The 23,999-nt window shown below is 36.8% G+C and overlaps 2 protein-coding genes across 2 annotated transcripts; both read right to left on the reverse strand.

The window, feature by feature from the left end:
* Positions 1-5,790: 5,790 nt before the first annotated feature.
* On the reverse strand, positions 5,791-6,752 carry LOC122049684 (agglutinin-like). Its single transcript, XM_042611044.1, has 2 exons — positions 6,365-6,752; positions 5,791-6,259 (listed from the first exon to the last, which is right to left on the reverse strand). Exons 1-2 carry the CDS (start codon positions 6,638-6,640, stop codon positions 6,020-6,022), a joined length of 516 nt encoding a protein of 171 aa, XP_042466978.1. The 5' UTR covers positions 6,641-6,752; the 3' UTR covers positions 5,791-6,019.
* Positions 6,753-16,340: 9,588 nt separating this feature from the next.
* Positions 16,341-23,983, reverse strand: LOC122048884 (probable disease resistance protein At5g43730). The gene is made up of 5 exons (XM_042610400.1): positions 23,532-23,983; positions 22,098-23,375; positions 18,488-18,543; positions 18,338-18,426; positions 16,341-17,665 (listed from the first exon to the last, which is right to left on the reverse strand). The coding sequence occupies exons 1-5, from the start codon at positions 23,769-23,771 to the stop codon at positions 16,341-16,343; spliced, it is 2,988 nt and encodes a 995-aa protein (XP_042466334.1). The 5' UTR covers positions 23,772-23,983.
* Between the last annotated feature and the right edge of the window lie 16 nt (positions 23,984-23,999).

The following is a 23,999-nucleotide window of genomic DNA, read 5'->3' on the forward strand; positions in this document are numbered from 1 at the left end:
CGATCGTGGGCCTTGGAGTAGGAGTCGTCCAAGGCTCCGAACCAAGTGAAAATACTTGGGTCTTCTTATGTATGTTTTATTTTTCGTCGCTTTACTCGAACGTCTTCGAAAACGATAAGTGCAAGCCACGAGCGCTATTCACCTCCCCCCCTCTAGCGCGTATCGATCCAACAATTGGTATAAGAGCCAAGCCGCTCTGAATTGGTAAAACCATCAATCAAGTAGGGAGTTCCTTTTTTGAAAAGCAAAATTAGATATCATTTTTGTTAAAAATAAAACCTTACGCATTTTATTTTTTTCCCCTCCAAAATTACTTTTAAAAAATTCAATTTCATCTTTTCACCATTGGTCGGTATTAGCGAGATATTACATTTTAAAAAACTTTGTAATAATATTTTTTTAATATTTTATTATTATTTTTTAAAAATTAGTGAATTGTTAGTTTTCTCTTAATCCCGCACTACTAATCCAAGACCAAGTCTTGGAACAAAGTTTCTTATTTTTTTTGTGTGCGAGGTTGTCTTTTTAAAATTGCTCTTCAAGAAGGCTATAACACCGACCACCTACTGCTCTTCATTGGAGAACACTTCGGCTACTGGAAGAGCCTAATGGAGTCGTACCTCCAAATGCATTTTGAAGTCTGGATGATCATCAAAACTGGTCTAGATCTTCCAACTGACGACGCTGGCAAACCTATCCCATGCGAGAACTGGGATGCAGCACTCATACAGAAGGTAGAAGCAAACGCCAAAGCGACGTATACACTTCAGTGCGGACTAACCAATGAGGAGCTGAACCACGTCAGCCCTTTCTCAAGTGCAAAAGAATTGTGGCAGATGCTGATTGAGCTACACGAAGGTACTTCGAATATGAAAGTAAGTAAGCATGATTTAATAGACGAATTATTTGAGAAAACTAATACTACTTTGGCCGAGGAAGGTGTTGCGTTGGTTGCAGGTACAAGCAAGACAAAGGACGCTAGAAAGAAGAAAGTGTTGAAGGCAACATGGTCCGAGTCATAAGACGAATCCGTATTCGACGAAGAAGAACAAACGAGCTTACTCGCTCTACCAGTACAAGCAAATATTGTGGAAACTGAGTCTGAGTTCGAGACCGAAACTGAGAGCGATTTAGAAACCGAGTCCGAGCGAAGCCATGGATCCGTATCCATTTCTGAAGGGCCTAACACCATTGTAAGTTCTCTATTCGCCGGTACTCAAGTAAACGATTTACAAAAGTTAGTTTATTATTTGTTAAGGAAATTAGCTAAATCCAACGTCCGGGTTAAGTCACTCCAAAAGGAGGTAACAACCCTTAAAGAAGTGACTAACTCGAGTCCTTTGACTGAGCCAGTTCAAATTGGAAGTTCAACTCAAGTCCAACAATTTGAGGAAGAAAACTTCAATTTAAAAAGTCAAGTTAAAGAGATCAAGGACACGCTGGAACTATTCATATTGGGTTCCAGGAATTTTGATCTGATTCTTGGAAAACAGTGAGTTGTTTACAACAAATTCGGACTTGGATTTAAGGCCAAACACAAATACAAGTCGTATTTATCACTTGTAAATCGATCAAATAGAAAAGTAGTCCAAGCATGGGTCCCCAAGTCAAATCTGACAAATCAAGTCAGACTTGGACGCTATTGGATCCCCAAGGATCAAGTCCATTACCTTGATAGACCATATCGAGGCTATGATCCAGGGGGAGCTAATCGAAAAACTATCTTTATAAACAAATAGAATTGTTTGATGACTGCTTTATTTTTTTCTACTTTTATTATATGTTTAGATTATGCTAGATTAAGGACCTAGACATAATTTACACTTGTTTAGTTAAACCTAGGGGTTTCAAAAAGAAAAATTAAATATATACTTTCTTTGAAAGACTCTGTCTATAAGTGGTAGATGATCTCATACCCAAGAAAACCTAGTGCCTTGCCACAGTCTGGGAGCTAATCTTAGAAATGTGTGTTTAATTGACTAATTGGAAAACCTAAGTCTAACTCAAATGTAAATTAATCCTTAGATATAATCTAAATTAAAGATAATCATTTCATAAAAATACATAAGGTTCCCTGATTGACAACTTAGAATCGGATGAGATAGATCAAGATTGAATTTAGTTGAATTTAAATTAACCTAATTTAATTTAATCTAATTAATCATCCTGAACTCAATTTAATCATATTAATAATTATCTATAAAATTATAATTTTCAAATCATAATAATTTCAAAATTCAAAATCATTATCTACAAAATTATAATTTTCAAATCATATTAATTTCAAAATTCAAAATAATTATCTACAAAATTTTAATTTTCAAATCATATTAATGATTACCTACAAAATTATAATTTTCAAATCATAATAATTTCTAAATTCAAAATCATTTCTAAATTCAAAATCATAATTTTAAGTTGAGTTTTGAAAGCTAAGTACTTGACAAAACATTTACTTTCAAAATTTAGTTAAGTCTCTGTTGAAAATATAAATGGTTTCAAAGCTAAGTACTTAAACTAAGCTTTTATGAAAAGTTAAGTACTTAAACTAAACTTCTATCAAGAAAATCCTTTTAAAAATTAAGTATTTATCAATACTTTTAAGGGTTTGTCAAAATCTTTCAAAGGCTTTTCAAATTTAGCTAAGTGTTTTCCCAAGCAATTATTTTCAAATGCTAAGTTTTGCCAAGTTTTTTGTTGAAAGAGCTAAGTATTTTTGAAGATAAGTACTTAACTATGCTTTTGTAAAAAACCCCTTTAAGCTAAATACTTAATCAAGTTTGTTTTTAAAAAACTAAACTATTTGGATTATGTTTTAAAACTTAGCTATTTGGTAAAGTGATTTCTCAACGCAATTAATTTTAAAGCTGAAAATTTAGCTAAGTTTATTTTTAGAAAAAGATATAAAAGTTTCTAAGTTTTTGTTGAAAAAGTTAGATATTTTTCAAAATATTTCTAAATTAGCTAAGTATTTTCAAAGCTAAATTTTACTAAGTGATACTATTCAGGAGAGCTTAAAATTAAAGAAAATATTTTTTTCTCTACTTATTCTTTTTGATTTATGTTGAAGGGGGAAATAAAAGTCAAAGTTAAAGAAACTTAAGAGCATAAGTTTTACAAATTTTTACAATCATGCTCATGTTTAAAATTTCTTAATTTCATATTTAAATTTTGTCATATTTTTACTTAACTTTGAACTGTGTTGTCATAATCAAAAAGAGGGAGATTGTTGGTGTGGGAAGCATCCGACGATCGAACCGACGTTTTGATTATGTCAAAGGGTTTAAGTTAAGTTGGTTTGTTATCTAATGTGTGTGAATGAGGTTGCAGGAAAGTCCTAACTGTGGTTAGGCAGGTGGAAAATCCTAGGAGGTGGTAACCCTAGGTCCTAGGGGGTGATAACCCTAGGTCCTAGGGGGTGATAACCTTAGGTGATGGAAAACCCTAAGGGGCGGTACCCTTAAGTCTTAGGGGGTGGTAACTTTAGGTGGAGGAAAATCCTAAGGGGCAACAAGCTTAGGTCCTAAGGGTGGTAACCCTAGGTGATGGAAATCCTAAGGAGGGATAATCTTAGGTCCTAGGGGGAGGTAACCCTAGATGGCGAAAAACCCTAGGGGGTGGTAACCTTAGGTCCTAGGGGGTGGTAACACTAGGCAGAAAGTTCAATCGGTCTGAAGGATCGGACTGGCAATAAGTATGCTCTCCTGAGTGAAGTAGGTGAGGTCGCGTTCCCCGCGAAGGGAATAGTAGGTGTCGGTTCGACCTAGGTCCGGTATGAAATCCGAAGTCAGAACCGGACAACCTGAAAGTTGTCAACTTATTTATTGTATTTGCTATTTGTCTAACTCTGTTTTGCAGAAAACTAACAGTTCTGCAGGGTCAAACTTAGCCATGATCGGTTGACCGAACGACCTGATTGGTCGATCGAACCACAGCACAAAAGGACCAGATTTCCATATTGTAGACCGGGTTCAGTCACAACTATAACGTTTGGAGGGGCATATTTACATGTCATAACTATAAAGTTTTAGTCAACCCAAGCAAGAGAGCACTTAGTTTGTAAATTGAAGAAACCACTTTATAGGCTAAAGCAATCTTGAAGACACTAGTATAAGCGTGTTGGTGCAAGGAGCACCAAACGATCGAACTTGAGTTTTGATAATGGCAAAGGGCTCTAAGTTAAGTGTTATTGTTATTCTAACAAGTTGAACTGAGTATGCATGAAAGTCCTAAGTGATCTTAGGTAAAAGGAAAGTCCTAGCTGTGATTAGGCAACGAAGTCCTGGTCCGGGAGATTGAGCAAAGTTTTGGCGGGTCGGTAACATTGGGCAAAATCCTAGGGTCGAGGATGTTAGGTGAAAGTCCTGGGGGTCGCAAACACTAGCCGAAAGACTGGACGTGTCGGGGATCAAACGTCCAACATGAAGTACTGATGTTTAGAATGCTAAGCAAAAGTCCGGAGGACGGTCTGACCAATTTATCAAAAAATAATCTCTCCTGAGAGGAGTAGGTGAGGGTGCGTTCCTCGAAGAGGGAATGGTAGACGTCGGTCTGACCTTAAGTTTCAGCGAAATTCGGAGTCAGGACCAGATAGTCTAGAGGCTATCAAAATCATACTTTATATATATATTGTTTGTTGTCTGGATTAACTCTATTTTTATGCAGAAAGACAAGTGTTGGAAAAAGATGGTCTGGGTGCCCGGCTCTGGTCACTTGGAGTCTAGGCGCCCGAAGTCGTTCCAGGCGCTTGGGAAGATTTTGACGAAGCAACAACCCCGGGCGGGTGGTGCCTGGCCAAGCACCCAAGTGGTGTCGAACGCCCGGATGGCCACAAACTCATCGATACTCTGAGCTAGAGCACAACGATTGGCCGACTCATGTCAGCGGTCTAGGCACCTGGAAGGGGTTTGGACTCCCGGATGTGGATAAACTTTGAGGATGAAGTTTCGACGAGAGCTCACCACGTCAGCACAGTCCAGGCGCTTGAGAGGGGATTTAGGCGCTTGGGAAGGGATCCAAGCACCCAGGAGGGGATCCAAGTGCTCAGACAGGGCTATAAAAGGAGGTTTCGACCAGTAGTTTAGACACACCAATTGAAACAACTTCCTTCCTACACATTGCTCTGAAAAAGTCTCCAACGCACAAAAGCTGCTATGACGACAATTAAGCTGAAGATTTCGTTCTCCAAAGTCATCGGTATTTTTCATTGTTCAAACTTATTGTAATCATTTGAAATTGTACTTGTATTTTTCGATTGATTAGTGATTGCCTAATGAAAGCACTCTCACCTACGAGCATTGGAGTAGGAGTCGCTATAAGCTCCGAACTAAGTAAATCTTGACTTGCTAGCATTCTTTGTTTTTTGTCTCTTTCTTTATTCCGCTGTAATTATTCTTTACGTGAGTGTTTTCTAAAATAGTGAAAAAGTCACGCGCTGTATTCACCTCCCCTAGCACTTTTTATTCTTCAATTGGTATCAGAGTGGAGTCGCTTTAAATCGGTGAAACTACCGTTCAAGTTTTTTTTTTTCTGTGATATTTTTTGAATTTTTGGAGTTGATCGGAATCGGTACTATCACCCTTCCAATCAATTTTTTGCAATTGAGTTTTTCGTTTCTTGAAGTTGGTCCAATACCACTGAGTTCTTAGTTTTCTTTTTATCAAGCACTACAATTCAAGATCCAGTCTTGGAACATTCGCTGTTTTTCTGTGTGCGAGCTTCTTCTATCAATGACTCACCAAGAATGTTACAGTACCTTTCGCCCACCTCTTTTCTCCACGAAAACTTCGATTACTAGAAAGACCAGATAAAATACCACTTAAAGATACAAATACAAGTTGAAATATGAATCATCATTCAAATCGGACATCATTATGATGATTCTTAAAAAAAAAAAAAAACACGACACATTTTTTATTTTTATCCAAAATTAAATTTTATGCAGTTATAACATTATTACGTTTTACGCGTGCCTATCCATCAAAAAATGTATATCTTCACTGAATGAGTCGATGCCCAATTAATTAGGAGCCAAATAGACTCCGATCTCATTTAGATATTTACTGTACCGGCCAAAGAATCCAACAATACGACCATTTATGACCGGAACATTGAATTTCCTGCCATCTGCTTTGCCAAAAGGCCCGTGCCGGACGTTCAAATTGGTGTAAAATTCGAGCTTCGTGATACACGTTTCACCGTTATATTCACGGACGCACCCAGTCATCGAGTTGATATATTCACCAGGCCGTAGTTCAAACTGTAAGATCGATCGATGTATATAATGGTTAAGACTAAGATATATATATATATATATATATATATATTGCAAGTATTGAAATCAGTTTTTGATAGCTTCATGTACCGTGTGATGGGAGTCACCTCCCTCGCCGCCTAGTAGATCTGTTTCGACGTCTCTCCGGTTAATATTATAGGAGATCTGCAAACTGTAGATGACGGTTCCTGTGCGGAGTTTGACCCTTGCGATTGGGGCGGCAGATCCACCAGTGTCAAAATTGCGGGTTCCGGCGCCTCCGAATGGCCCAATCTTGATGCCGGTTTTGTGCCGCCTTCTGGATTTCCATAACCCACCGAAGCATCTGTTGACATCTACGTTGAAATTTAAGTTGGCGCAAAGCATGGCTAGCTAGCTAGCAGCAGGCCGATCGAGACTTTGGTGGCGATGGAGGATTCACAAAGCTGAGGGACAGATTGTGGCATGCAGATCCATTTCCTTCTCCTTTAATAGATTGAAGAGGTCTCTATGATGAGTTTAATGGAGAAAATTTTCAACCATAATTTTAATTTTACATATAGTCTCCGTATTCGAAAAATTTTATTTCTACTCTTTACATGTATAATTTTGTTTGCTTTAATTCACTCATGGCGTCGTTATCTAATTGTTTCTCATATTTTCTAAATAAAAAAAATCTAAAAATAAATATAATTCATCTTAGATTCAGTACTCTAAATTAGAATTAAGTATATTTTCTATCATAATCTTTCCTTATATTTTTTTAAATATAAAAAAAATGTAAAAATAAATATATTTCTTGTTAAATTCAACATTCTAAATTATAATTGAGTATATTTTTTATTAAATTGAGTAGATTTTTTCTACTTAATATAATTCCTCTTAAATTCGATACAATTTAAAAAAGACTCTAGTATATTTTCTATCTAATTGAGCATCATTTAAAGAGAATCTAGTATATTTTATTATCCAATTGAGGTGGTAGAAAATTATGTTCAATTTGATAGAAAATATATTAGACTCTTTTCTAATGTGCTGAATTTAAGAGAAATTATATTATTTTTAGATTTTTTATATTTAAAAATATGAGGAGCAATTAGATAAATTAATATCCATTATATTTAATTAAGGAGCAAAAAAATAAAATATTTTTAATATGGGACTACATACAAAATTTAAATCATAATTGTGGACGGCATGAACATAACTTTTGACGGATTCAACAAAACATACTAATTAATGATAGGCCCCATCTTTATTTTTATTAGTTTTGTTGTTCTTCTTCCTGGAAAGCACTTATCCCTGATTAAATCAATCATTGAAGTCATAGAGGAGGCTTATCACTTTTTCTTTTATTTCTGATTCTATTCTTCTTTCTTCACCCCGTTTGCTAGATTAACATAAACAATGTCCTTTTAGGACGGACAATTAGTTACAGTATAATAGTATTATCATCATAATATCTGAAGTTAAATCTTAGTTAGTAGTCGGATGTCTGTTCTCCTCTATACGTTATTCAACTACTCAAAGTTGATTGTTATCCATGATTTATCTTTTTTGTGTTAACATGAGGACAAACTAACTCAGATGTTAGAGCAAACGAATCATTTTTTACCATTCAGAATACCACAAACAAAATTTGAAATTGACTTGACTTACCAACCAAAATCTAATTTCAGCATGCTATTTTTAAAATTGTATTAGAAAGAGGGGCAAAGTTGACTACAAATAAGTACTTTAATTTTTCAATTGTAACAAATGGCACGTTCACCGTTTGGCTGCAAAATCACAGTAGTCGTAACAAGCTCACAATTGCAAATGCTCCTGGTCTAGCCACTAAATTACGGTAGCTAAATAAGCTTATTTCTATCTTAAAATTTTCATTAAATTTTAAACAAAATTTATTTGATTTTAAATTCTATTTATAATAGTTATTTATTTTTATTTATAAAAATTTATTTACCGTTACATTATAAATTTATTTTAAATTCCTTCTTAAGTTTTTTTTTAAACTATTATATTTTATTAAAGTGGAACTGATCAGTAATTTTATAATAAATACGTTTCTGATTTATTTAAATTTAAAATAGATTTTAATTATATCTCTAAAGTCATATTTTCTGATAGTAGACATATTTTAATCTGGTTTGACGTCTAAGTTGAGGTTTAATTTGATGCACTCCGTGGACGATCGATGAAAAACAGATAGGGATGTAAATGAATTAAGCCGTTCGTGAGCTATTCGAAACTCGATTCAATAAAAACTCGTTCGATTTCGTTTAATGAGGCTCGTTAAGATAAACAAATCAAGCTCAAACTTCGCAGTATTCGACTTGTTAGTTCGTGAACACGTTCGTTAAGTTCATTAAGTAACTTTTAAATAAAAAAAATAATAATTTTGATATTAAATTTATAGATTTTACACTCTACTTATAAAAAATATAGACAAATATATTAAATTTATTTATTAGAATAAAATCATAAATTTTAATAATATTATTATAATTTTTTCTAAATATATAATTTAGTTTTTAATGAATATTTAAATTTATGATTTATATTTATTAAACTTGTTTAAACTCGATAAAAGCTTAAATAAGCTCGTGAGCCATGAATATAATCGCTAAATAAAGCTCGAGCTCTGCTCGATTATAAATGAGTCAAGTTCAAATATTCAAAAGTTCGACTTAACTTGACTCGACTCGATTACATCCAATTTGACTTGATTCGATTACATCCCTAAGAAACACTACCTTGTTGACTACCAATATGGGAAAGACTTAAGCAGGGGAGATGGCAGAGTTGGGCATTAGAAATTGACATGTTGACTAGATGTCGGGGGAGAGAAGACTCATGCAGAAGACTCATGCAGACTATTTTGTGAGCAAAGATGAAAGAGACCTCTCAACTGCTACTTTGACAATGTTAAGTTCGGTTGACTGAAATAATCACATGTTTGTGGAAAATAATAAGATGGTTACATTTGTATATGTATCAAGTTGGATTTGTTTATTTGTTTGTAAAAGTAATTTTAAAAAAATTATAGTAATTTTTCTATAAAGAAAAGTAGTTTTTATGTTTGAGATGATTAATTCTTTTCTCACTCAATCACCAATAAGCTTTAGGTGGCTACATGTCCTCTGGTTGGATGAATGAAACGAGTTGTCATCCCACCATTTTTGCTTAATCAATTGTACTAGTTCAACAAATGGACAAGTATAGCCACATCGCTACAAAATCATTAACATCATAGCACTCTATTTGTTTCACTACTACCCAGGCTAATTATAACTTCTAACTAATTTATTTAATTTGATGACGAGTAGGGGAGCAAGGGTTGGACATAACATTTGAAGTTTACTTTCATACGTATGTCCTTTTACTGTTCTTTATTTTGTTCGATCGGAACTCATATTAACTTGAGTATTGGAGGGCATTCATTAGAACTCTCTCTTGATTTCTTGATGTTGATATTTTATTGGCTCGTATTGGGATGTGCAGGGTCGAAGGAAAGTTTTTCCTCGGATGAAAACGATCTTCTTTTAGTACTCAATAATCAAGTCATCACTATCAACGTGTCATCTTTTCAACTTTAAGATAGACTCATCGATGATGCTGAATCAATTAATGTGGACTGCCAAGGTTATAATTTCACCTTTTGTCACATGCTGAATCAATTGCTTCGTCTGTTACCACCATAGATGATGCTGGATCAATTAAAGTAGTCTATTATGATGACAAAAAGATAAATATGTTTATTTCAATGTTTTTATTAATTCTTTTAAGATCAATACGAGGGAGGTAAAAAAACAAATGCTGAATCAATTAAAGTAGTCTACTGTGCATCACCAATGAGTTGAACCGAGCAAGTAAATGTGATGATCTACCACTGAGACTACAAGCTGGATCAACTGAATTATTGTCCGGAGAATGCATGCACACGCGTCAACTATTACTTTTTTATCTCATAAATAGCGATTCAAGTTGCTATTTTAATACTTTCATAACGTTGTCTTTTATGTTTGTTGTCCCTGTAAAATTATATTAAAAATGTGAATAAAAAAAAAGGAATTATTAATGAGATTTTAGGCTCATCTGAAAGTTTGAACTCAATTTGGCTGTGTACTGGATAACTACGATGCTAGAAGTTCAGTTTTATGAATCAAGTAGTATTGTAAGGTGAGTCTATCGTAATTTTTTTTTAAAGAAATTATATTTAAGATTTAAAAAATCATAAAATAATAATTTTATCGTTACGTGAAAATTTAGACCTTGGATACAACATAATTTTTTTTTAAAAAAAATTAATGATGGGATGAGATTTATAAAAGTTATGAATTTTTTAATTTTGATTTGACATTGGTACGGTACAATAGATCATAGAAGTTGAATTTGTCCTTGAAATATGGAATATTACTATATAAAGTTTTGTGAATCAACTGGGACGCTAGTGACCAACTAATCGTCTTATCACATGTTACGGTTTTCCTTATGATTAATAAACTCTTTCTGCAAAAATGTACAAATTAAAAAATAATATTTTTTTTAAAAAATGTCGGTATATCACATCCACTTTGTTTGTGATTCGTACGCAGTTTCTGCAATACGAATTAAAAAAACAATATTTCTGGTCAAAAATGTCCACCTTTTGAAAAAAATAAAAATATTTATTTTAAATGATTTAGTATCGTTTATTCACCGATTAAATATAAATAGATAAATTATGAGAATTATTTTTCCTTAGCATGATAAGGATAACATTCAACTGAGTATTTTACCTATGGTAAAAATTGATACTAAAATTTGTTAAAGTATCAATCCAAGCCATCCACGAGAGTTCTACTGTGCCACATACCATGGACGGCACAGCTGGTTATAGCTAAATAAAGGAAAAGAAAATTATAAAGTACATTGATGTCATGCCATGTGTGCAAATTAAAAAACATACACTATTCTTGGTCAATCTATTACGTATACTTATTATTGCTGATTATTACGAGCAACAACTAGATATAATAGATTGATCCAAAATATTTAAAAATAAATAGATATATAAATAAATACTATTCTTAGTCAATTTGTTATAGCCACTTGTTGCTTATACTATTATGTCATTTTATTGGTACTAGATTTCATGATTATTTTGATATGATTAATCAATTTAAGTTATGTCCTATTTGATTTTGATTTCTGTGTCTAAGTGTATAGAAGTTTAGGAGCACAGGAAGTCGAGCAGAAGATGCAGCTAGCGAGAAGGATGACACGGGAAGGGAGCCGACGGGCTCGATGCATCCGAGGGACGAAAGGGCTGCGAAAGAGTACACACTATGTGAAAAACGACTTTTTTACTTCGCCACAATTTACTTCGGCAATTTAAATATATGAAGTAAAAGTGTATAAGCAACTTCGCTACAAAAACCGACGAAGTATATAAAAATATAGACTTCGTAGATTTAAAAACACGGGCTTCGCTTTAAATTGAAATAAGCTATTACTTCGGAAATTTGTTAAATACCGAAGTAGTAACGTCGTGAATACATTTTTTAGTGTTTACTCCGAAGTAATAGTACAAGAGTTAACTTTTATTTTTACAAAGAGACTCAGACTTTTTCTATAGACCTTCGTTCCCCCCACTTCCTTTCGTTTTCTTGGGTTAGGGCTTCCGATGCTTCTCTTCCGAAATTGAGTTGTTGGACCTCCTCTTCCTTCCCCTTCGTTTCAGTCCTCTCCGTTCCCCCTCGTTAGGGCTTCCGATTTGGAGTCTTAGGCAACAGAGACGAAGGTTTGCAGCAGTCAGCCAAAAATAAGGTTTGACAACTTGAACTTTCTTACGTAGGGTTTAGGTTGCAAGTGTTTGAGATATACCGTATATTTTCAATTTGACAGAGCTGGCGGAAGGCTAAGGTCCAGGTTTCTTTTCTTCGATTTCTTTTTCTTACTCTTCTTCTTTTTCTCCTCTTTTATTTTGCAAAATCATGTTTTAGACGGTCTCCAATTTGTTGCAGGTTTGGTGCTATTCTTCCAACAAAGACATGTAAACATTATGCTTCCGATCTAAGCACAACTTTCCTGAGAATTTGGAGGGTGTGGATGGATATGTCTTCTATTGGTGAGAGCCAGCGTTGCCTTGCTGTAATCTTTCTTGTAAATTTAATGGAGTGGTATTGAGAGGCCAAAACAAGATTTTTTTAATGGATATATTCTCTTTTTAAAACAAGATTCTATTTTATACTAACAATTTGATTTCATGTCATTATTTGTAGGAGTTAATGATATTCAATTTTTTTGGTTTAGTTTTGTTTGGTTGTTTGACTTTTATGTATTTCCAATATTTTAAAGCATGCCACATGAAAACATAATCCAAGCTTTTTTCCTGTAAAATTTTCAAGTGAAAGCAATGTTCAAATTCCGATTACCTATTCACAATGTCAATTATTACATTCAATTAGGTTACTGGTTGTTTATTAAACTTTGTCAATTATTATATTTAATGAAGTTACTGGTTGTTTATTAAACTTTGTCATATGAATTTTTTGCTTATATTCTATAAATCATTAATACATTTTCAAGTATTGACATGTTAAACCCAAGAGACGAGTCTACCAATTTAAATTGTCTTCATCTCTTTTTTATCCCCCAACAAATCTTCATCTCTCTTTAATAATATTTGGCCTGAAATTTGAAAGTAATCCATGGAACATTATATTTGGCCTGAAATTTTATTAGAGTTTGAGAAAGGTAAAAATTATGTGAAACAAATTGATGGAACTTTATTATTTGGAAAATATTTTTTGCTTTTTTTTCAGTCTTTGTGTTTGTTGTCTTGTTGTCTTGTTCTGCTCTGTAATCTAGAAATTTTTTTTGCTTTTCTTTCCGTCTCTATGTTTATGAGGTCATTACCTAAAGGGCTGATTCATGATACTTTCTTGGAGTAGATACTTCTGTTTTCGATTGTTCTTTATTTGGTTTGTTGTTGTGGATCGTGTATTGTGGGATTGATTTCTGTTGTGAAAGTTTATACCAATTAAAATTGTTAGTTTTTGACGTAAAAGAATGCATTTCAGCTGCACAAATATATATTTTTATTGAGCACTGACTATACTTCATGAGATTTATGAGTCATCTCATGCTTTCGTTCTTTATATATCCACATATTGTACAAAATACGCATTATTTTTCTTCATGATGAGTAGAAATATTGACAGCTGTTGGAATGAGTATAAAATACGGAATTGCGCTCGATATGAATTTGACAACCTTTTTGCAGTCTTACTCTAACTTTTACTTAACATATCTGTAGTATCTTCAGGTTTTGATCAAAGAACACGTTGAGCTAGCGGTAAATAATTTTAGCACGGTAATTGTGAAGAAGTTTCTTGGGATTTTGTTGTACTATAATGGATATGTCACGCCCCGGGGGAGCCCCTGTCCGAAGAAAATTTCAGCAGCATCTCCCCTGTACGGCTGACAATCTGAAGCATTTCTACAGACACAATATACATCAGCCACATGCGGCTGGAATATATACACAACCACGTAGTTAATAATCTCAGCCTACACGGCTGGACAAATATAACAACAACCACGCAGTTATATATATTTTTATCAGCCCACTCGGCTGTAATCAAAACCAACACAGCGGAAAAACATAAAGACAAGCTCATACAAAACAAAACAAAACAAAATACTGCTAGCCGGCTAGGCTTACACCACACAACAACACAACACTCCGGAACAAAACCGGAACACACAAATGCCAAATACACACATATCATATACCAAGATAAAATAAACAAAAAGGCAGAGACATGTCTTCTGATGTGACGTGGGGACCAGCTGACAGGATACTCCAAGCGACTCCATAAACAACCTGGTACCTGGAAAAGATAGTGTCCACGAGGGAGAGTTCAACAACTCAGCGAATACCAATAGACATGCCTAGTAAGATATATCTAACAGTAATAAACATGGAATACAGCTTCCTAATCATATATAGGAAAAATACAAAACTGAAAGGTAACTGAGGAAGCTGTACTCACCAGAAACTCCTATCCAGAACAAAAGGGTCGTCAAACCGAGAGTGTCATAAATCCTGTATGGATGTCAAACATATGCATCTAACCAAATGCAGCAAATAAATGCAGCAAGCACAAGCAATAAATGCATCAATGCGTATGATGTCAATGACATAGTCACCCCTGACGCCAGTCAGCCATCTTACACACAATGGTGAGACCGAGTGGGTAGGGCTGTGACAACCGTGCACTCTGACGTTACTACTCCTTATGAGTGACCGAGTGGACGGGATATTGTCGAAGTACACCTGTCCTCCTACCCCAAATCATAAGTGGGGGAGCGCAATGCTCTCATCTCCCGGTATATCATGATGGGGAGAGATCCCTGACGTGCTACCACGCTGTGTCACACTACCAATGAGCGGACCAACGGAGCACCGACAGAGCCAAACTGACGTGCTACCACGTTGCGTCACGCTACCCATGAGCGGACCAACGGAGCACCGACAGTGATGTAACTGGCGATGTGCTCAACAATAATAGAGCAGACTATCGCGCAGCATGCAATCATGCGAATGGTGCATAATATTAAGCATGACAATATCCTGAACCAATCCATATATATATCTAAAAATGTGTACCCTAGTACCAGTAAGTCAAATCCACAGATCTAGGGTATACAGATCCTCTATGGTATAACAACCTAGGTCCTGAACATATCCACCTCCATAAAATATGTACCAACAATATACATGGATCAAAGCAAAAGGATCTAGGTACACAGATCAAATATGATATAAAAATATAGGTACACATGCCAGATAATTATGGTGACTTATTCGATTTTTTTATTTACCTCTCAACAGATAATTGTGAGGCCGATTATAGGGATGTTCGGATTCTATGACTATATGACTTTTTTAAGAAAAAGTTTGATAATGGCTGCCTCTTCATTCAAGTTTTCTTTGATCCATTGCAAGTGGCAAACAACTCTTTCCTGCTGGAGTAATATAAAAATTAATTAGGCAAGGAGGTTAATTAGTTACGATAAAATTAATGGTAGAAGGTAATATCACCTGTGGTACTATTCTTAATTAATTAGGTTATAATATAGCGGTGAACATTATTGTGAACAAAGAGATTAATATAATTATCTCTCATATTGCCATGACGCTCTTTGAGTTGTGACAGTGTTGCAACTAATCCCTACCCAACTTCATGAATATATCATATCCTCATGTGATCCAAATCTAAATGTTTACTTAAATATCAAAATCCATAACCAATCTCAATATAATTTTCTCAATCGCTTAAGACATAACTGCATTTGATAGAGTGTTTTAAAAAATTAAATCAAAATTTTAAAAATTGGACATAAATTTTAATTATTTTTTTCGAGTAAATTGCAACTTCAAGGTCAAATCAATTTCAAACTATGTCGGTGTTTTCTCTTTTGATTGGATCAAATTGTTGATCGGCTCAAATTACTAGCCAAATTTTTGTAAACATGGACAATAAGTTAACAAAAACACACACATCCAATTGACTTATCCAAACCATAGTAATTAATATCAATACTTGAAGTAAAGTCAAGAAGACAATATCAATGATCAAATTTTAAAACACTAATGAGATGTCCAATTAACTATGATCGATAAAATTTAAATACATATCAAACCAACTAAAGAATCCAACAATTTGACCGTCCACAACATCACTATAGCCTCCTTCTCCGATAGGACCTAAAAAATCACAAAATTTTGTTAAAAGTAATAGGGATTGGAGCAAATTTCAAATAATTAAGAGTAAGATATAGTATTGTCAAGTCCTAAAACTCATAATAATTTTTATCTATATAGAATAATATTAACAATGAGACATTTTCCCTTTGTTGCTATCTCAGGATATTTAACTCGACATGAAAAACATTGACTCAATGGAGTAGCCCATTATTTTTTATATTGTAGATCAAGATCATGGTTATTTGGGAAATATGACGAAATTGCATGCCCTAAAAAGAATATCAAAGGAAAGGCGTGCATCTTAAATAATTTGGTATAAAAATATATTCGTTACCTAAAATAAGGGGTGAGGGAATCCTTGATCGTCTCGTCATCCCAATCCAAATTGTTCCACCAATCGTCTTCACCGTCAATCCTTTTTAATTTGTTCTTTAATATTTCAATCCCAAATGGTAATTTTTTGAGCTTTGGGCAATCTATCACATCTATAAATTCCAAATAGGGAAAATGGAGCGATCGGTTTGCAATGCGATTGAGGTTTGGTATGTTGCCCAAAAACAAGTGCTGGATGCTAGAGCTAGAGATGGAGTTGGAGTTCCCTACGTCACTTATGAGTTCCTCCATCTTTCCACAATTAACTATGGATAGAGAATTAAGGCATGGCAGTTGGAGAACCCAAGAAACATCCTTCAACATGGGGCAATCAAAAATATATATTTTACGAAGGTTGTGGAGCCGAACTCTATTCAATGAAATATCTTCCAATAGTTTTAGCTCAGTAAAATAGAGAAGCTTTAGACATCCGAAACTTGATTCGCGACCTTCGCCCGCGGCCAACACTAATCTGTCTAATCCAAGATTCACAATGTACAGAGACTCAAGCTTGTCACTTACCCTGCAACCCCATTGTGTAGTCCCCAGATCGTAGTTGTTTGGAAGTTTTGAAATATTCTCTCCAGCCAAAGTGAGGTGCCATATAGAGACATTTGGTGGTAACATATTGAGTCGCTCAATGTTATCTATTGTAGCATTAATGCTAATTGCCACACTTAATTGGTGTCGTCCTTTGAAACATTTCAGCTCATCCCACCACCACTCGAGTGCAAGAGGATTTTCTTTTATATCCAACCATTTAAGCATTGATAAATTGGATATCGCCCCATTGGGTACAATCTGAAGATCAGTATTCATTAGAAACAAGTACTCTAATTTGCCCAGGCAACCAAACTCGGCCGGCAACCCTGTTATATGATTATCTGATAAGTTTAAATATTGAAGCTCAGTTAAGCTACAAATCTCCTTGGGAAGTTTTGTTATACGACAGTCAGACAGATCCAAGTATACCAAACGAGGCATGCTTGCGAACAAACTCGGAGGAATTGTTTTCAGGCCTTTGTTGTGATGGATAATCAACATAGAAAGTTTTGGAAAAGTGGAAGCTCCATAGTCCGGTAAAGATGTAATCCGATTGTTCATGAATGACGCTCGCTCCGCTTCTTGCCATTCCTCTTGTCTAGGCAAATCACTCATCCCAATTCCTGCTTTTACAATCCATTTTCTTTTGTTCCCATCCGACCCAGAGACCATCAACAGTGCCATGTCTCGGATGACATCGTGCATCTTTATAAAGTCGGCGGAGTGCTCTAGCAACGATGCTGTTAAAGTTAATGTGTTATCACTTAAGTTTACTCATCACTAAGGTTACTTGCCCACTAAGTTTCTAAGGTTACTTGCCCCCTAAGTTGCTAGGTTACTTGCCCCCTAAGTTTCTTTCAAGTCTATATAAAGGCTTTGTAATCAAAAGTTTAAGTATCAAGAAAAACTATCTATTTCTCCTCAAGAGCTCTACCAAAATACTTACCAATTTCAACAGTTGGTATCAGAGCGTCCAGGTTCTACCAATCCAAATCCATGGCCAGCTCGAGTTTAACAAACATCAACCATCTCATTCCAGAGTTTAATGGCGAAGACTATGATTTCTGGTACGTGAAGATGAAGACCATCTTTCGATCTCTTAACCAATGGGAGATTGTGGAGAATGGAGTACAAGAGCCCGAGGAAGCCACTGCCCTCAATGAGGCCGGTCTGAAGAAATTAGAGAAGTCTCGACAAGCCGACGCAAGTGCTCTCTCAATCCTTCAAAGAGCAGTCACTAAGGCTATATTTCCCAGAATCATGCGAGCCAACACGGCTAAAGATGCGTGGGAGATCTTGCAGAGCGAATTTCAAGGAGATGTGAAAGTAAGAGCGATTAAGCTCCAATCACTACTCAAGGATTTCGAAAATGCCAAGATGCAGGAGAAAGAAACACTCATGGAATTCTCAACCAGAATCTTTGATCTGGTCAATATAATGAAATCTCATGGTGAAGATATTACAGATCAAAGGCTGGTACGCAAAATTCTCATCTGTCTTCCTGAGAAATATGATCCCATTATTGCCGTCATTGAAGAAACAAAGGACCTAACAACACTCACCGTTCAAGAAGTGATGGCGTCCCTAAAATCGTTCGAGCAAAGATTGTCCAGACATTCTGAGAAGCCAATAGAGGGTGCATTCCAATCAAAGCTCAAAATTGGTAACAACGAACGAGAAGGCCAATCACGATTTGGATGGAAATCAAGAGGACGAGATGGACGTATCTCAAAAGGAAAAGGAAAAGACAACTCATCGAATTGCAGCAATTGCAATAAGCCAAATCACTCCGAGAAGGACTGTTGGTTCAAAGGTCAATCGAGATGCAAAATATGCAATCGATTTGGTCACCTCGCCAAAGATTGCCGAAATAGGAACACTTATCAGGCAAATCAGGTTGGAGAAAATCAAACAGCTGAGGAGACATATGGAACATTCTATGTATGTCACACGGCCACCAACAAGGAGCAAGGAAAATGGTTGCTGGACAGCGGATGTAGCAACCATATGACGCCGATCTCAGAAATTTTCTCTGAACTCGACATTAGCATCAATGCTCCTGTTCAGTTTGGAAACGGAGAGCAAACAAAGTCAAAAGGACTTGGGAAAATCGCCATCGAGACGAAGGAAGGACCGAGTTGCATCAACAATGTCTTGTGTGTGCCGAGCTTGAGTCAAAATTTACTCAGCCTCGGACAATTGGTGGAAAATGGGTACAAGCTCTGCTTCGATAACAATGAATGTGTTATATTTGACAGGAGAGATAAGTCAAAGGTGTTCACAAAGATCAAAATGGTCAATTGAAGCTTCGCTCTCAACATCAATTATGCCGACCTAAAAGCTCATCAAGCTTCTACCTCGGACTACCTGACATCAACCTTATGGCATCGACGACTCGGTCATCTCAATTTACAAAGCCTCAAAGAGTTATCTGGCAAGAGTATGGTGCAAGGACTTCCTCACATAGAAGGAAAGCAACATGTATGCGAAGGATGCGCGTTTGGAAAGCAATATCGATTACCTTTCCCAAAAGGAGTATCATGGAGAGCTAAAGAAAAGTTGGAACTTATCCACATCGACGTCTGCGGGCCGATGGACACCCTTTCTCATGCTCAGAATAGGTATTTCATTCTTTTCATCGACGATCACACTCGTATGACTTGGGTCTATTTCATGAGGCAGAAGTCCGAAGTATTCATGATATTCAAGAAGTTTAAGAGTCTCGTCGAAAAACAGAGTGGATGCTTCATCAAAACCTTAAGAAGTGACAGAGGCAAAGAATACACTTCTAAAGAATTTCACAATTTTTGTGAAGATGAAGGAGTAGAAAGGCAACTAACGGTAAGGTACACCCCTCAACAAAATGGTGTTACCGAGAGGAAAAACCAGACAATCGTTGAAATGGCAAAATCAATGATGCACGAGAAAGGTTTACCCAAAATCTTCTGGTTGAAGCAGTCTACACAGCCGTTTATTTATCTAATCGATGCCCAACCACAGCCATACCAAACAAGACTCCGTTTGAAGCATGGAGTGGTAGAAGACCATCGGTGAACCATCTCAAGGTATTCGGAAGCATTTGCTATTCTCAAATTCCAAAACAGAAACGAAGCAAACTTGACGAATCTAGCAAAAGATGTATTTTTGTCGGCTACAGCACCATGAGCAAAGGTTATAGACTATTTAACCTACAGCTGGGTCAAGTTATTATTAGCCGAGATGTTCAAGTTGATGAAAATGCTTTATGGAATTGGGAAGAAAACAAAGTTGAAAAGAAAGACATTCTGATCAGTACTGACAAAGAAGATGAAATTGAGCCAAGCACACCAGATTCAAGCTCATCTCAACCCAACGAAGAAAGCTCAACTGATCCAACTTCATCAAACTCCTCATCCCCAAGCGCAACTCCAAAAAGGTACAGATCATTGAGCGATATATATGCTACATGCAATTATTGCTCAATTGAGCCTGAGAACTTTGCTGAAGCAATCAAAGAAGAACCATGGAAAAAAGCGATGGAGGAGGAAGTTCGTGTGATTGAAAAAAATCGGACATGGGAGCTTGTTGATAAACCGACAGATAAAGAAGTCATAGGTGTTAAATGGATCTACAAAGTCAAGCACAACCCAGACGGATCCATTCAAAAACACAAAGCAAGACTAGTGGCCAAAGGATATTCTCAACAGCCTGGAATTGACTACGGGGAGACGTTTGCCCCAGTAGCTCGGCTAGACACAATCCGAGCTATAATTGCATTCGCCGCCAGCAAAGGGTGGAAACTTTATCAGCTTGATGTCAAGTCAGCATTTCTCAATGGTGAATTGAAGGAAGAAGTGATGTAGATCAACCTTAGGGTTTCATCCTCAAAGGAAAAGAAGAGAAAGTCTACAAACTTAAGAAAGCGCTATATGGACTTAAACAATCTCCTCGCGCTTGGTACAGTGAGATCGACAACTATTTCAACCGAACAAAATTCGAAAAGAGCAAGAGTGAACCAACTTTGTATGTCAAGCAGCAAGGTAATGATGTTCTTATAGTCACTCTTTATGTTGATGACCTAATTTTCACTGGAAGCAACGAGAAGATGATCGAAGAGTTCAAAGATGACATGGCTCAAAAGTATGAAATGAGCGATATGGGTCTACTTCGACATTTCTTGAGCATGGAGATCTACCAAGAAGAAGAGACAATCTTTATCTGCCAAAAGATATATGCAGAAAAGATTCTGAAGAAATTCAACATGCTGGGATGCAATCTTGTCTCTACACCACTCATTATGGGGGAGAAATTGAAAAAGGAAGATGGAGGAAAAGCAGCGGATGTCACTTATTACCGTAGCCTCATTGGTAATTTGTTATATCTCACAGCAACTAGACCTGATCTCATGTATGCTGCAAGTCTACTTTCAAGATTTATGCAGAGTCCGAGCCATTTTCATCTCGGTGCAGCAAAGCGGGTCTTACGATATGTTCAAGGGACAACTAACCTCGGTCTAAGCTTTCAGAAGAATCACGCACTTAATCTTGTCGGATATTGTGACAGTGATCTTGGTGGATCCTTAGATGACATGAAAAGCACTTCGGGGTACTGTTTCTCCTTTGGTTCAGCAATATTCTCATGGGTATCCAAGAAACAACAAAGTGTTGCACAATCGTCTGCGGAAGCCGAGTACATCTCAGCATCAGTAGCCACTTCACAAGCAATTTGGCTTCGAAAAATCTTGGCTGATCTCGGTCACCATCAGATTGAAGGAACCGTGCTACACTGCGACAACAAATCTGCAATCGCTATGGCTAAGAACCCAGTTCACCACAACCGAACTCGACATATAGCACTCAAGCATCATTTCATTCGACAGGCAATTGAAGATAAAGAAATTCAACTTGAGTTCTGTCGATCTGAGGAGCAATTATCTGACATCTTCACAAAAGCACTTCCGAGAGAAAGATTTCAACAGCTCCGAGCCAAACTTGGAATCCGACAACACATTAAGGGGGAGTGTTAAAGTTAATGTGTTATCACTTAAGTTTACTCATCACTAAGGTTACTTGCCCACTAAGTTTCTAAGGTTACTTGCCCCCTAAGTTGCTAGGTTACTTGCCCCCTAAGTTTCTTTCAAGTCTATATAAAGGCTTTGTAATCAAAAGTTTAAGTATCAAGAAAAACTATCTATTTCTCCTCAAGAGCTCTACCAAAATACTTACCAATTTCAACAGATGCAGTCTTAAGAGCTTCCAAATGGGAGCATCCTTTGGCGAAAGCTTCATTAATTACATTAAATTCACAGATTATTCCGCAACCAATCCAACACGGTATCAACCTAGAGAATTGGTCGATCTTAAAATCTTCAGGCCACAAAGCGCAGCACAAGAGGCACTCTCTTATGGAGTCATTCTCTAAACTGTCGTAGCTCAGCTTGAAGGCTTTATACATGACGACTGAATCTTCAGGAAGACATACGGTTTTCCACTGATGTTCATCCCTTATTTGACGGAGAGCGGCATCCCAAACTTCCCAAGACTTTTTCCCTGACATGGCCCGGGCGACGGTGACAAGAGCGAGCGGAAGACCTGCACATTCTTTAGCAAGTTTTTCAGCAACGAACTTAATTCCAGCATCTGAGTTGAGAACATCCCCCTCGCTGTTCTCTTCAAAGAGCTGCCATGCTTGAACTGGATCCAGGCATTTGACTTTGATCTTCTTTTCTGCTTCCATTTGTACACATACTCCCTCGCTACGGGTTGTGAACACCACGGTTTTGCGTGGTTGCTGCTGCTGGCCTCTTTCAGTAGTAGCCGAGTGTGCCATACCCAACAGTTGAAGATCTAGGTGTTCCCAAATGTCATCTAGAAGCAGCAAGCAGTTCCTGCTCTTCAAAAAGGTAAAGAGCTTATCACCACAGGTTCGTTCATCGTCACTCTCCTGCAGTGTCTTGAGTCCTAGACTCTTAGCAATATCCATCTGGAGCCTTTTCAATTGGCAGTCTTTGGAGGCCACAACCCAAATCACACGATCAAATATGGTATGCTTGAGAAGATAGTGTTGCTGGATCCTCGTCAACATGGTGGTCTTACCGACACCGCCCATTCCGTAGATGCCTATGATGTCGCCTTTTCCACCATCGACGTAGCCCACAATGTCCTCCTCATACGACTCGATCCCAACGGGCGATCGGTGTGAGATGGGAAGCATCACGGCGGGTTCCGAAGGCCCAACTGTGGCAACCGGATCCAGTCTATCAGCTCGGTCCATCAATTCTTTAACCTCGCCGAGCTTCTTGGCCACTCTTAGGATGATGGAGCAGCAGTTTGATGACTCTCTGATAGGAACCTGATCTCCTGCTTGCTGTGTTTGACTCGTGCCACCAGTTTGAGTTTGAGTTTGATTGAAGCAATGACAACTGAAGCAACCTGACGATCGAAACAAAGACTTTTTTTTTCTTTCTATTTTCTCTTATAGATAAAAACAGTGGTCGTAGCAGCTTGTATGGATTAAAACACGCAAAAAAAACTTGCAATTGAAATGGAGTGAAAAGACAATTAAAAAGGTATATACGGGAGGGAGAAGACTCACTGGTGCTTTGGAAATCCTGCTCGATAGCAGTCACTTGGCCTTCCAACGTCTCCACGTCCATAGCCAGTGGCTCACTTGGTTGGTCGGAATTCTCCCCTCGAGTTCCGCCTGGTCGATCCGGTTCTTGATGTCGTCCCTTTTGACTTTCAAAATTTTCATTTCCTTTTTCAACTTCTTGATGCCAGATTTTGGCCTGCCCAGCCGCAGCGTCGCCTTGAGCCCGCTCAGGCAACTGTTGACGTCTACGTTGAGATTTAGTTTGATGCACGCCATGGACGATCGAGGAGAAGTTCCACCTTGTTGACTAGCAATATTGGTAAGAGTTAGGCAGGGAGGAGATGGCAGAGTCGGGGGACAGAAGACTCAGAATAAATTAAGTCTATTATGTTTGCTTGTGTGAGCAACTCAACTTCTACTTTGACGATGTTAGGTTCTGTTGACTGAAATAATAATAAGATGTTTCTAGAAAACAATAAGATGGCTACATTTGTATATTTATCC

This window comes from Zingiber officinale, chromosome 2B (assembly GCF_018446385.1).
Source record: "Zingiber officinale cultivar Zhangliang chromosome 2B, Zo_v1.1, whole genome shotgun sequence".
NCBI lineage: Eukaryota > Viridiplantae > Streptophyta > Magnoliopsida > Zingiberales > Zingiberaceae > Zingiber > Zingiber officinale.

Excerpts from the sequence above, each read along its gene's own strand:
- LOC122049684 (XM_042611044.1), bottom strand. The coding sequence starts at position 6,640 with ATGCTTTGCGCCAACTTAAATTTCAACGTAGATGTCAACAGATGCTTC. Across the intron at positions 6,260-6,364 it reads GAGGTGACTCCCATCACACG|TTTGAACTACGGCCTGGTGA; the intron begins GTACATGAAGCT and ends TCGATCTTACAG.
- LOC122048884 (XM_042610400.1), bottom strand. The coding sequence starts at position 23,771 with ATGGCGTGCATCAAACTAAATCTCAACGTAGACGTCAACAGTTGCCTG. Across the intron at positions 23,376-23,531 it reads GGAGACGTTGGAAGGCCAAG|AAAATAGAAAGAAAAAAAAA; the intron begins TGACTGCTATCG and ends TATCTATAAGAG. Across the intron at positions 18,427-18,487 it reads ACGCCATCACTTCTTGAACG|GAAGACAGATGAGAATTTTG; the intron begins GTGAGTGTTGTT and ends CATATTTCTCAG.